General features: G+C 36.6%; 1 protein-coding gene across 8 annotated transcripts in view; it reads left to right on the top strand.

Annotated features, from left to right (window-relative positions):
- LOC121389972 (basement membrane-specific heparan sulfate proteoglycan core protein-like) overlaps window positions 1-12,910 on the top strand; it is a 299,120-nt gene that overhangs the window by 148,023 nt on the left and 138,187 nt on the right. For all 8 annotated transcript variants that reach the window (XM_041521661.1, XM_041521663.1, XM_041521660.1 and 5 more), the window contains 6 exons: window positions 198-308; window positions 1,469-1,585; window positions 3,539-3,673; window positions 4,948-5,079; window positions 5,791-5,925; window positions 10,728-10,862. In XM_041521661.1, coding sequence (XP_041377595.1) covers window positions 198-308; window positions 1,469-1,585; window positions 3,539-3,673; window positions 4,948-5,079; window positions 5,791-5,925; window positions 10,728-10,862 — 765 coding nt within the window. The remainder of the gene's footprint in view (window positions 1-197; window positions 309-1,468; window positions 1,586-3,538; window positions 3,674-4,947; window positions 5,080-5,790; window positions 5,926-10,727; window positions 10,863-12,910) is intronic.

Below are 12,910 nucleotides of genomic sequence, written 5' to 3'. Positions count from 1 at the left end.
AACTGATAGATACTGGGATATTCTGTTTTGTTCTATTTTGTTCATGGTTCAGCAATCTTGATACAGCATCAATAAACCAATAGATCTCGTTTTAAAGGTAACACATCTAGTACCAAACTACTATTTGGATTTCACATACAAAGGGTCATAACTCCAGTAGTCTGATAATCATATTATGTAAAATTTTATTATTGCAGACTGCAGACATGATGAATTCCGGTGTGAGACCAATGGACAGTGTGTCCCATCAAGCTATCACTGTAATGGCCGCTCAGAGTGTGATGATGGAAGTGATGAACGAGACTGCCGTAAGTTCAGATCTGTGGCTAAATTCCATTTGAAATATTGTCTTATTGAAGTATTTTCCCATCAATATTTGAAATATAAAATAAACACGTTATGCACTTTTCACCCAATAAGGCGAAAGATCACTCACATTCCTCTCTACATTTGCTTTGAAAGCTTTAGAAGAGCTTTGAAAGCTTTAGAAGAGCTATAAATTGATAGCCCTGCAATAAAATTTAAATAATATATATATTTTTTAAACTAAACATGGTTGCTCACCTAGCACCATTCTGGGAGAGCAATCTGTGTACTTCCCGGCACCCATCTGGCATCCTCGTCATCTGGCATCCTCGTCATCTGGCATCCTCGTCCTCTGGCATCCTCGTCCTCTGGCATCCTCGTCATCTGGCATCCTCGTCATCTGGCATCCTCGTCCTCTGGCATCCTCGTCATCTGGCATCCTCGTCATCTGGCATCCTCGTCCTCTGGCATCCTCGTCATCTGGCATCCTCGTCATCTGGCATCCTCGTCCTCTGGCATCCTCGTCCTCTGGCATCCTCGTCATCTGGCATCCTCGTCCTCTGGCATCCTCGTCCTCTGGCATCCTCGTCCTCTGGCATCCTCGTCCTCTGGCATCCTCGTCATCTGGCATCCTCGTCCTCTGGCATCCTCGTCATCTGGCATCCTCGTCCTCTGGCATCCTCGTCCTCTGCCGCTAATAAAGCTTGTCTGACTGCCAATAGTAAGGGTGTATAGTAGGTGGTTACAAGTGCCTCTTACCAATGCCAGAAGTAACTACTGAACACTCCCCGAAGTGGTCAGACTAAGCCCACAGATAAAAGCTGATGGGGAATGTCAGGTGTGTGGCACAGATAGCCACAAGAGACAAGCACATGATGTGGAGGTGGACTGCGAAAGAAGATGAAAGATAGGAGAAGTTACCAGATTGGGAGGAAATGAGGTGGAATTCAAAGGAGAGAAAGGAAAGGGGGCAGTGGGATTAAAAAAAATAATAATAAAAATAAAAAAGACATATTAAATGTTTTGTACACAGATGCAATTCTGTTCTGTTCGCGTTAAACATTTTGTACAGAGAAATTATTTTTATTGTGCTCCTATTAAAAGTTTTGTACAGAGAAATTATTTCATTGTGCTCCTATTAAAAGTATTGTGTATTTTACAGAGCCGGTGATTTGCCGTGACGACCAGTACACCTGTGATAGTGGGGAGTGTATTGCCAGTTCCGATAGATGTAACCGACGATACGACTGCAGGGACGGAAGTGATGAGCGCAATTGTCGTAAGTTTCTTGGTCTTTGGGGTTGTCATGCCAACAGTCAATCAAATGTAACAACCTCAAATGTAAACCCCTCAAAACAGAACACACAGTAAACCAGAATTTGATCAAAATCAGACATTTTTCACAGTCTCTTTTTAAATATCAATACAGACAAAATCATTTTAAACCAACCGGCCTCGATGGCATCGTGGTTAGGCCATCGGTCTACAGGCTGGTAGGTACTGGGTTCGGATCCCAGTCGAGGCATGGGATTTTTAATCCAGATACTGACTCCAAACCCTGAGTGAGTGCTCCGCAAGGCTCAATGGGTAGGTGTAAACGACCAGTGATCCATAACTGGTTCAACAAAGGCCATGGTTTGTGCTATCCTGCCTGTGGGAAGCACAAATAAAAGATCCCTTGCTGCTAATCGGAAAGAGTAGCCCATGTAGTGGCGGCAGCGGGTTTCCTCTCAAAATCTGTGTGGTCCTTAACCATATGTCTGACGCCATATAACCGTAAATAAAATGTGTTGAGTGCGTTGTTAAATAAAAACATTTCTTTCTTTCCTTTAGATCAGACCATTTGCTTGATCTTGTGGGCACCCGGTTTAGAGGGGTTTCACGGAATATATTCACCTCTAGAAATAAAATGAAAACAGTGATATCTTTGTGGTTTTTTCAGACTCTTTATTAATTGTTTAGAGGGAGTTCACTGAATATATTCACTTCTAGAAATAAAATAAAAACAGTGATATCTTTGTGTTTTTCTTGACTTTTTATTAAATGATTTTATATCCACTTGACTGGCTGTTGAGATGTTTGGACTAGTCCATGGGTTTGAAGGAGGGGGTATGAACAAAGGTGAAAGGTCGGGTTAAAGTACAAAAAGAAAATATTTCCTCCTGCTAATTGGAAGCACCAGATTTGATGCATCGGCCATAGGAATGAAAAAGAAAGGTCTGAGCCCATAGTTCTAAAACTTTAGATTATAGACTCAAATTTTTAACGATGTCACATACATGCAATTTATATTCATTGCCATGACGTTAGAATCTCAAAACGTTATTGAGTATAAACTTTCAAACTTTTATAAGCATGGGGCTTTAGCACATTTTAATCTACTTCAGTTTGGTGTTTAACATATGCAGTGGCATAGCGAGGTGGGGAGCCACGGGGTCCATGCCTGCCACCTCCCCAAGTCAAACTTTTCTTTTGTTTTTACTGTATTAAATTTTATAAAATCATACATAAATATATACATAGTGTGGGTTGCCCATCCAGTCAAACTTTGTTTTGTTTTTGCTGTATTAAATTTTATAAAATTGTACATAAATACATATATAGTGTGGGTTGCCCCACCCAATATGGGTTGTTCACCCCCCCTCCCCCCCAAAACAAAAAAAACACACAAAAATCCTGGCTATGCCAGTGAACATATTCTTCTTTCCATATTCGATCGAGAAAAAGGAGAGGAAACCTGTTACCTGTCGATAAAGCATTAAGGAATTTTTCTATATGCACTTTCCCATAGGCAGGAGAGTACATACCACATTGTTTGGCAATGATTCTATGACCCATCACACCTAACCATTGCTCCAGTGGTGAAGCACTCGCTCGATGCATGGTCGGTCTGGGATCGATTCCCATTGTTGGGCCCATTTGGGCTATTTCTCGTTTTAGCCAGTGTACCACGACTGGTATATCAAAGGCCATGGTACATGCTACCCTGTCTGTGGGATGGTGCATATAAAAGATCTCTTGCTGTTTATCGAAAAGAGTAGCCCATGAAGTGGCGACAGCGGGTTTCCTCTCTCAATATCTGTGGACCGTAACCATATGTCTGACGCCATATAACTGTAAATAAAATGTGTTGAGTGCGTCGTTAAATAAAACATTTGCTTTCATTGCTCCAGTTAAATGAAGTACACACTTCTGTATGTGTTCTCACATGAGATATTTATTATATCTACAGCTGCACCAACCCGCCCACCTGTAGGAACCTGCGGACCTGATCAGTTCACCTGCGCTAACGGAGAGTGTATCAGTGCCGCCGACTGGTGTAACCGCCGCTACGACTGCAGAGACGGAAGTGACGAGACCGACTGTCGTAAGTGATTAGAATAGACTATCCTGAGTTTGTTGTATGTAATATGTTTCTTACTAATAGTCTTTTCAAAAAAAAAAAATTATATATGTACTGTAAAACGGATTAATATTGAGACATGATTTTTTTTCATGAATATATTTTGTCTTAGCGAATGAACGTGATGAGCACAGTGTTCGCAATAAGCACTTGTCTGTTTGTCCTGACAAGTGAAAATCTGCTCGGACAAGCAAAACGTACCTCAATAGTTATCCAGTGGACAAGTAAAAATGTTCAATGCAGTTTCATTTTGAGCTCTCAAAAATGTGGTCCTTGTACTTGAATAAAACATAACATTTATTTGGACAAGTGAAAATATTGGTGGACAAGTAGATTTCTAGACTTATTTGTCCCATGGATTAGTGAAAAATTCTTCTTATTTCTATCACTGGAGTAAATTTGGTGAATATCTGTTGGTATCTGCAATGCACATCTACAATCAAAATAATACAAGACATTTTGTATAAATTTAGTGACTTGAGGTTGGGTGTGAGTGTTGTAAAATGTATACACATGCTTACAGTTAACTTAGGATCACAGAGTGATCAGTAACATTCAGGTTAACTTTTATTTCACAGAGCTTTCAGTTTCATTCGTGCTTATTTCATTGGATGGTATGAGTGTAGTGACAGACTTAGGATCACAGAGTGCTCAGTAACATTCAGGTTAACCTTTATTTCACAGAGCTTTCAATTTCATTCGTGCTTATTTCATTGGATGGTATGAGTGTAGTGACAGTCGTCGTGTGTGTTATTGTGGGTTAGAAGGTTAAATTAAATACTTCTTGGAGCATTGCTTGCTTGACCTATTTCATCAATTAATAGATACAGAGTAACTTCCGCTTTCCATAGTTCAGTAAACGTGTACTAACTTTCTCGGTGGTGTCGTGGTTAGGCCATTGACATACGGCTGGTAGGTACTGAGTTCACAGCCCAGTACCGTCTCCCACCCAGAGCGAGTTTTAACAACTTGCTGGGTAGGTGTAAGACCACTACACCCTCTTTTCTCTCACTAACCACCAACAACTAATCCACTGTCTTGGACAGACAGCCCAGATAGCTGATATGTGTGCCCAGGACAGTGTGCTTGAACCTTAATTGGATATAGGCACAAAAATAATTTGAAATGAAATTAACTTTCTTTTTTTTCTAAATCTTCTCAATTTCACTTATAATAAATTTCAAAATGGCCATTAACCTTTTGTATTGTTTTCTGACATCTGTGTTTGTTATTTCAAGGGGTGACAACTCCTGCATCTACCGAATGTCGAGAAGATCAGTTCAAGTGCAATAATGATGAATGCATCGCAGCAGAGGATCGCTGTAACCGTAAATACGATTGTCGTGATGGCTCAGATGAAAGAGACTGTCGTAAGTATATTTCTCAGTTTATCTTTGAGTACACCTATGGTGGCCATCTTGAATTTCAGCTTGGTAAGTATTTGTTTTTGTTTCAGCTGCATAAGTATTTATGTCAGTTTAATGTTTCTTAATTTTGTTTTTGTCAGTGAGTACATATAACAATATAGTGGATATCTTGAATTTACTTTGAGTACCTGCGTGGTGGCCATCTTGAATTTCAGCTTTTCAGAGATGATTCAGCAGTCTGAACAAATGTTATGGACCAGCCTTAACATGCAATACAGTTGACAGTTAATGATTTGAAGGAATTACCTGTTTAAGGAACCATTTTATAGGAAACCATAAAGGATACATTCCTAGAAAGTTTTTTCTGTCATTTAAATATTTGTCTGATATTTTTTGGCAGTTGAAACTTTGCCACTTAAAATTTGTTAAACTGCTTCCACAAGGACCATGTCTGGCTCTTGCATGGAGAACCATGAAAATGGCATCATTTTTTAAGATATGGTTTTGGCAGTAATTAGATTTTCGTTAATTAATTAGTGAATGAACCGATTGAAACTTTATACAAATGGAGATACACATGTACTTGAAATGGATTTACGAATGTTTTTGCTATGGTTTTTCATGTACTTTTTAATTTCATTTACTTAAAGAATCATCCCAGGACTAAGATTAGTGTTTATTTATTGTTGAACGTTTGCTGTTTAAATTTTTAAGCTGCTCCTACTAGGGCCACTCCTGGCCTGTGCACGGAGGACCAGTTTAGGTGTACAAACGGGGAGTGCATTGCTGCAGTTGACAGGTGCAATCGTCGCTATGACTGCCGTGACGGCACTGACGAGTTTGATTGTCGTAAGTGACGTCCAGTGATTCAGGCTTGCGCTGTATTGCGTAGATTAGATTTTAACTTCTTACTTACATGTACTGTATATCTGAAACACAAAACAAGAAAGAAAAACATCCACAGTAAATGTTACAAGAATGGTACATTCCTGGCCTTGTGCTTATTAAACTTATCGAGTCTAGATTCAAGACTCTAATAGAGTCTGATACTCTAACACCATGGCAACGCCATACAAATTGCATGCGGGTCTAGACTTTAAAACTTTTATGAGTACGGGTCATATTGTTTCCATTGTTGTTATGTACCAGTTGCTGGCAATATATGTTAAAAAAATAAATCATTATATTTTAAATTTTAATTAATTTTCATTTTTACTCAATTAAAACAAAACAAGCAATCCAAAAAACCAGATTGAAGTTGATAGATATTTAGGAATTTTCTTTCTTGTTTTTATTTTTCAGTTTATGTCACTTTTTAACACTTAGTTTCTCTACAGTACACAAAGCAACTATAAAGTCAACTAGACACAGAATGTTTGAATGTTTGAATGAAGCAACCAGAGTAAAGTGTAAATAGAGAAAAACTAATTATTGACATAGGTTATAGGCTTTATCCTGTTAGTGTAAGAATAGGAAGCTCTTCAAGTCTTGCCTAGTAACATTCCTACTTTGGACTGAACAGGATAAAGCCAATAACCTTTATCATTATCCTGTTCATATTTTTATCCTGAAATCAATAATCTGATTGAAGGTACATGAGTCAAGTCAAGCTTAGATCATGTGACATGCAATATCCTGCTTGTAGCAGTTTATGTCTTTGCTGATAACACTGTAATTGGTTGATACAATTATGGTAGTGCTTGCAGGATCAAAGTAATTTGATAAACCAACAATTTAAGATCCTTGGAGTTGTTTGAGAATTATACCAACTTTAAGAAACCATCTATGTGTTACTAGTTGACTTTATAGTTAGATTGTGTACTGTACATTATTTCTGCTTTTGCTCTCTTCGTCTTGTATTAACCTTTGTTTTTATTTTAGTGGAGTCATCTAGCAGATTTTTACTACCAATTTTACTACCTTTTAGTGCTCATAAATAACTTACATGTAGCTTTTCAATAATTTTTCTGAGGATTAATTTTGCATCAAATATTTGTATTGATACAAAGAACTGATCAGTTTTGTTTCTTCTGGCTGGAGAATGGTGGGTGGGGCAGTCAGAAGGAATTTGTTTTATTGATACCAAGAACTGATAGATTGTTTTTCTGGCTGGAGAGGAGTGGGTTTGAAAGGAGGGAATGAAATAGTTTAGCCTCATTAGTTCAACAAAGACCTGATAGATTTGTTTTCTGGACAGAGAGAAGGGGTGGGCAGAAGGGAGTGACATAGTCTTATTAGTTTAAAAGTATTTATAGTTTTGTGTATGAAGAAACTGGGATGGGTGGCTGGAGTAATATCTAAGGGTGTGTGTGTGGGAGCCCATCAAAGTCTGTCATTAGTAGATGGTTAGTTTCAGGACAAATGGGGAATTCCATTCAGCAAGTCTCGCGGAGTTCTCTATTCTTACATTCTCAGGGTAGAGCTGATAACCTACATGTATGTCATTAATCTGTTATTTAATATATACCAGTACCTAGATTTTAGGTAATTAGTGAAATTATTCTTGCATCATGTTCAGATTAGGAGACTAATTTCTAACACTGTTATTAGTCCCTTACTGGTCCCACTGGAGGGAACATCTAGATTCCGTGTCCATCCTTCTGTCTGTCTGTCCATCTGCCTGTCTGTCTGTCCATCTGTCTGTCTGTCTGTCTGTCTGTCTGTCTGTCTGTCTGTCTGTCTGTCTGTCTGTCTGTCTGTCCATCTGTCTGTCTGTCTGTCTGTCCATCTGTCTGTCCATCTGTCTGTCTGTCTGTCCGTCTGTCTGTCTGTCCATCTGTCTGTCTGTCTGTCTGTATGTATGTCCGTCCGTCCGTCCGTCCGTCCGTCCGTCCGTCCGTCCGTCCGTCCGTCCGTCCGTCCGTCCGTCCGTCTGTCTGTCTGTCTGTCTGTCTGTCTGTCTGTCTGTCTGTCTGTCTGTCTGTCCGTCCATCTGTCTGTCTGTCTGTCTGTCCATCTGTCTGTCTGTCTGTCCATCAATCCATCTGTCTGTCTATCTGTCCATCAATCCATCTGTCTGTCTGTCTGTCCATCCATCAGTCCATCCATCCATCCATCTGTCTGTCTGTCCATCCATCCATCCATACATCTGTCTGTCTGTCCATCAATCCATCTGTCTGTCCATCCATCCATATGTCTGTCTGTCTATCAATCCATCTGTCTGTCTGTCTGTCCATCAATCCACCAGTCTGTCTGTCTGTCCATCTGACCATCAGTCCATCTGTCTGTCTATCCATCAATCCATCTGTCTGTATCCATCAATCCATCTGTCTGTCTATCCATCTATATGTCTGTCTGTCTGTCTGTCCATCAATCCATCTGTCTGTCCGTCCATCCATCCGTCTGTCTGTCTGTCTGTCCGTCCATCCATACATCTGTCTGTCTGTCCATCAGTCCATCTGTCTGTCCATCAATCAGTCTGTCTGTCCATCTGTCACACATACAGATTAGTTTTCTGGACTTTTTTTGCAAATCCTCAAGATATTGAGCTGATATGTTGTGTACAGCCTTATCATATAGAGTTACATACCAAGTTCGACTTCCATGGAGATTAGCCCTCATATTTGACAGACTTATGGCCTTTGAACTTAGAGGAGATATGCAAATTTGTTGAGCCAAATGTCTAGAACCAGTACTGCTGTACTCATAGAACGCTAGGATGAGATGTAGCCCAGTCTTAAAGCACTCACTTGATCCACGGTTGCTTTAGGATCGATCCCCATTGGTGGGCCCATTGGGCTGTTTCTTGCTGTAGACCGTGCACCACATCTGGTAATACTAAAAGGCTGTGGTATGTGCTACCCTGTCTGTGGGATGGTGCATATAAAAGATCCCTTGCTACTAATGGAAAAATGTAGTGAGTTTCCTCTCTAATGTCCAAATGTTTGTTTGACATCCAGTAGTCAATGATTAATAAATCATTATGCTCTAGTGTTGTCGTTAAACAAAACAAACAAACTTTAACTCGGAATGCTTGTTAAATGTGTATAACATAATAGTTTTATTTTTTTTATATATATATTTACTGGTAGATTAATTTATTTTATTCATTTGTGAAGTGTGCTAATTTAATAAAATAACAAATATTACAACTTAGTAACAACTATGTTTATATTTAACAACTATTACTACATGAGCTATGCAACTGTATGCCTAACACCTTTGAGTGGAATGATGATAACATAACATATTGTCAAATTAATGTGTAATATACGTATATAAATTGATTAGTATCCATATGGGCAAATTTACATATTTAGCATATATGTGCTCGGTTATTTGTTCAATGAGTGGACAGATTTCTATTAATTATCATTGGATTTATATATATATATATATATATATATATATATATATTGAATATGAATGACAAACCATATTCCATGATCAAAATCCGTACATGGTTAAATTTACATATTTAATGTATATTGATATGTTTATTTAATTACATTATAAAGTTTGTAAATTTATGTTTAACCTATTTTGAAACTTTAAAAAGAAAAAAAACACACAAAAGAAATGACATTGTGCAATAATTTTATTAAAATTAATGTCTGATGTTATTTTACTGTTACCAGTCAGATAATAATTGCCATATTGTCATGGAACTATTAATCATGATTTTTTATTCATGCTGGTTTGGTATTTAGTTCAGTAGTATATTGTTTTTAAGTTGATCCTGTGCCTATATATTTAGAGAACCAGTTGAGGTGTAGAAATGGAGATATACTTGAAATGGATTTTCCATTGTTTTTGTGGTGTTTTTTTCCTGTACTTTTAATTTGATTTAATTAACAAATCAGCCTAGTACTTATTTTGTTTAAAAGTTTGCTGTTTACATTTTCAAGCTTCTCCTACAAGGGGTACACCTAGCCATAGCTTCTAGAACCAGTTTAGATGTAAAATTAGAGAAATACACGAAAATGGCATTACCTTTTTATTTTACTATGGCTATTGAAGTAATTTGATTTTAACAATTAATTAATTAATATATTGTAATTTTGCTGTTTAAATTTTTAATCTGCTCCTACACATAGCTCCTGTTCAGAGAACTAGTTCAGGTGTACAAACAGAGACATACATGAAAATTAGATTATTTTTGGGGGGCTATGATTTTACAGTAATTAGATTTTAATTAGTTAATGAATGAACATATTGAAATTTTGCTGTTTAAATTTTCAAACTGCTCCTACAAGGTCCACACCTGAACCCTGCTCAGAAAACCAATTTAGGTGTAATAATGGAGAGATGCACGGAAATGGCATTTACCATGTTTTTAGTGAGGTTTTCACAATAGTTTGATTTTTCTTAATTAATGAATACACCTATTGAATATTTGCTGTTTAAATTTTCAACCTGCTCCTACAGAGAACCAGTTTAGGTGTACAAACAGAGAAATACATGACATTACTATTTTTTGGCTATGATTTTACAATACATGTATTTAGCTTTTCATTAATTAAATAATATACACCTATTGAATTTTTGTTGTTTAAATTTTCAAGCTGCTCCAACAGAGAACCAGTTTAGGTGTACAAAGTGAGAAGTACATCACATTACTATTTTTGTACTATGATTTTACAGTACTTATAATTAGATTTTTCTTAGTTAAAGAATACACCGATTGAATTTTTGCTGTTTAAATTTTCAAGCTGCTCCTACTAGGGCTACGCCTAGGCCCTGCTTTGAGAACCAGTTTAGGTGTAATAACGGGGAGTGCATTGACGAGGCTGACAGGTGCAACCGTCGCTATGACTGCCGCGACGGCAGTGATGAGCTTGACTGCAGTAAGTGGCATATGATGATCGAAGCTTGTGCTGCATTGCTAGTTTAGTCGAATAGTCGAATACAGATGAACTTGTGTACAAAGACTACTAGACGTATTGTCTCCTCTGTATAAAGACCACCAGAGTATTTTTTATTTATTTGTAAGGTGGTCTTTGTATAGAGATTAATATGAATGTGTGTATGTCCAAAATGGATATATTTGAAGTGTCCTTTATCTTGGTGTTAATCAAGGTGGTCTTTATAACAAGTTTATTTGTATTTTCTCACATATGAAACTCAAAATAAGAAATATTCCTTCTGAAAAAATTATTTTGGGTATTGATTTTATACAATTCTCAAAATTATAATAAATTAAATTATTTATGGAACTCATAAAAAAACGACTTTTGTGTATTGTTGGGTTTTTTTAATGATAGTGACATTTCAACATTGTTGATTAAATTTTGTAAACCCACAATACTGCAAAATATATATTTGAAATTTTGTAAAATCAAAATGGCAGTGCTTGGAATTTCATTCTTAAATCTTGTGAAAAGTTTATAAAGTCTATTCCTAAAATAGACCATTTTCTTATTTTGAGGTTTCTATTTTAGATACTTTTAACATTTCAGCACTTCATTTTACTTTTGTGTTTATTAATATTTCCTCCTATTTCAGTTGAATCTCCATCCTGCCTCAACATCCTTGTCTATTTTATTAGAATTTTAACCACATATTTTCATTTCTGTTTCCTTTCTTATTGAATACAAACCTTTGTCTTTTTATTATTTAGATTTATGTTGTGACTAACATCTTGCAAGCATAACGGAAATACAAAATGCCATAGTTTAAGTTGTGTTTGTGTCATTAAAACAAATATGCTGTTCCTTTTAAACATTGGATTTAATTATGTAGATCCCTTGCTGCTTATAAAAAATATAGAGGGCTTCCTCTGAAGACTATCTGTATGTGTCAGAATCGGCAAATGTTTCACATCCAATAGCCAATATGATCTAGTGATGGCGTTAAAAAAAACCCCACCTTTTAATATTAATTACACAGAATAATGTGCATTTATTTATGTATGTAAATTGCATAGGCAACCCCTGCAATTAAGAAAATTAACGTCTATGGCAAAAGGCATACAGCAAAAACAAGTGTTGTAGGGTATTAAAAGCTCACAAGTTATCTCCACAGCATTGCCAAATGCCATGGTCCTTAACCATATGTCCGACGCCATATAACCGTAAAATAAAACGTGTTGAGTGCGTCATTAAATAAAAACATTTGCTTCTTTCCTTCTATACAAAAGTGGCATATAAAAGGTGTGGCAAATTCAAGATTATTGTCTGTGTCAATGATTAATGAACCTGGTCACCTTGTACTCCCCACCAAACAACTCAGTTTTTCACCTCATCCATCGACCACACTTTTGCATAATAATTCTTTTATTCCAGTAATTGTTTTATTGATATCTTGCAGCCCCTCCCAGCTCCCACCCAAACTTCCGACATCAGTCTTGTTGCACCTCACATAGAAAGCATACATGTATTCTACAGTTCATAAATTATTTACTTTCTCCGTCATATGATGGTTTTAGCATTTTTAAAATCACAAAATGTGTGACAATTACATTTATAGTTAACACCTAATAGCTACTAATTAAATGTTTGGTTGTTGTGGTGGTATTTTTTTTTTTTTTTTTTTTTTTTTTTTTTACCTTACCTTGACTACATATCTTTCATCAATTTGTAGATACTTGTAGGCTAGTATTAATAATTCTTAACTTTTTTACTTAATAACACCCAATTTATGTTTACCTGTATATATCTGTAACTAGTTTTGGTGTGATTTTACTAACAGCTACATTTGTAGCCTTACAGTACTTACATCATATTAACATATTTATATATTTAATGCTGGTTTTTCTTTTATGTATTTTTAATAAACCAGATTTTATTTTTTGTTTAAAGTGGCAAATAATTTGGTTATTTTTGCATATTTTTAGTTTACCAGTTTGATTTGATGAAATGGCAAATTTTTTGTGATGTGGTCGGTCTGTGGACTT

Source organism: Gigantopelta aegis, chromosome 15 (genome assembly GCF_016097555.1).
Source record: "Gigantopelta aegis isolate Gae_Host chromosome 15, Gae_host_genome, whole genome shotgun sequence".
Taxonomy (NCBI): domain Eukaryota; kingdom Metazoa; phylum Mollusca; class Gastropoda; order Neomphalida; family Peltospiridae; genus Gigantopelta; species Gigantopelta aegis.
The sequence above is the reverse complement of the archived record's forward strand: the minus strand, read 5'-3'. Positions and strand labels throughout refer to the sequence as shown.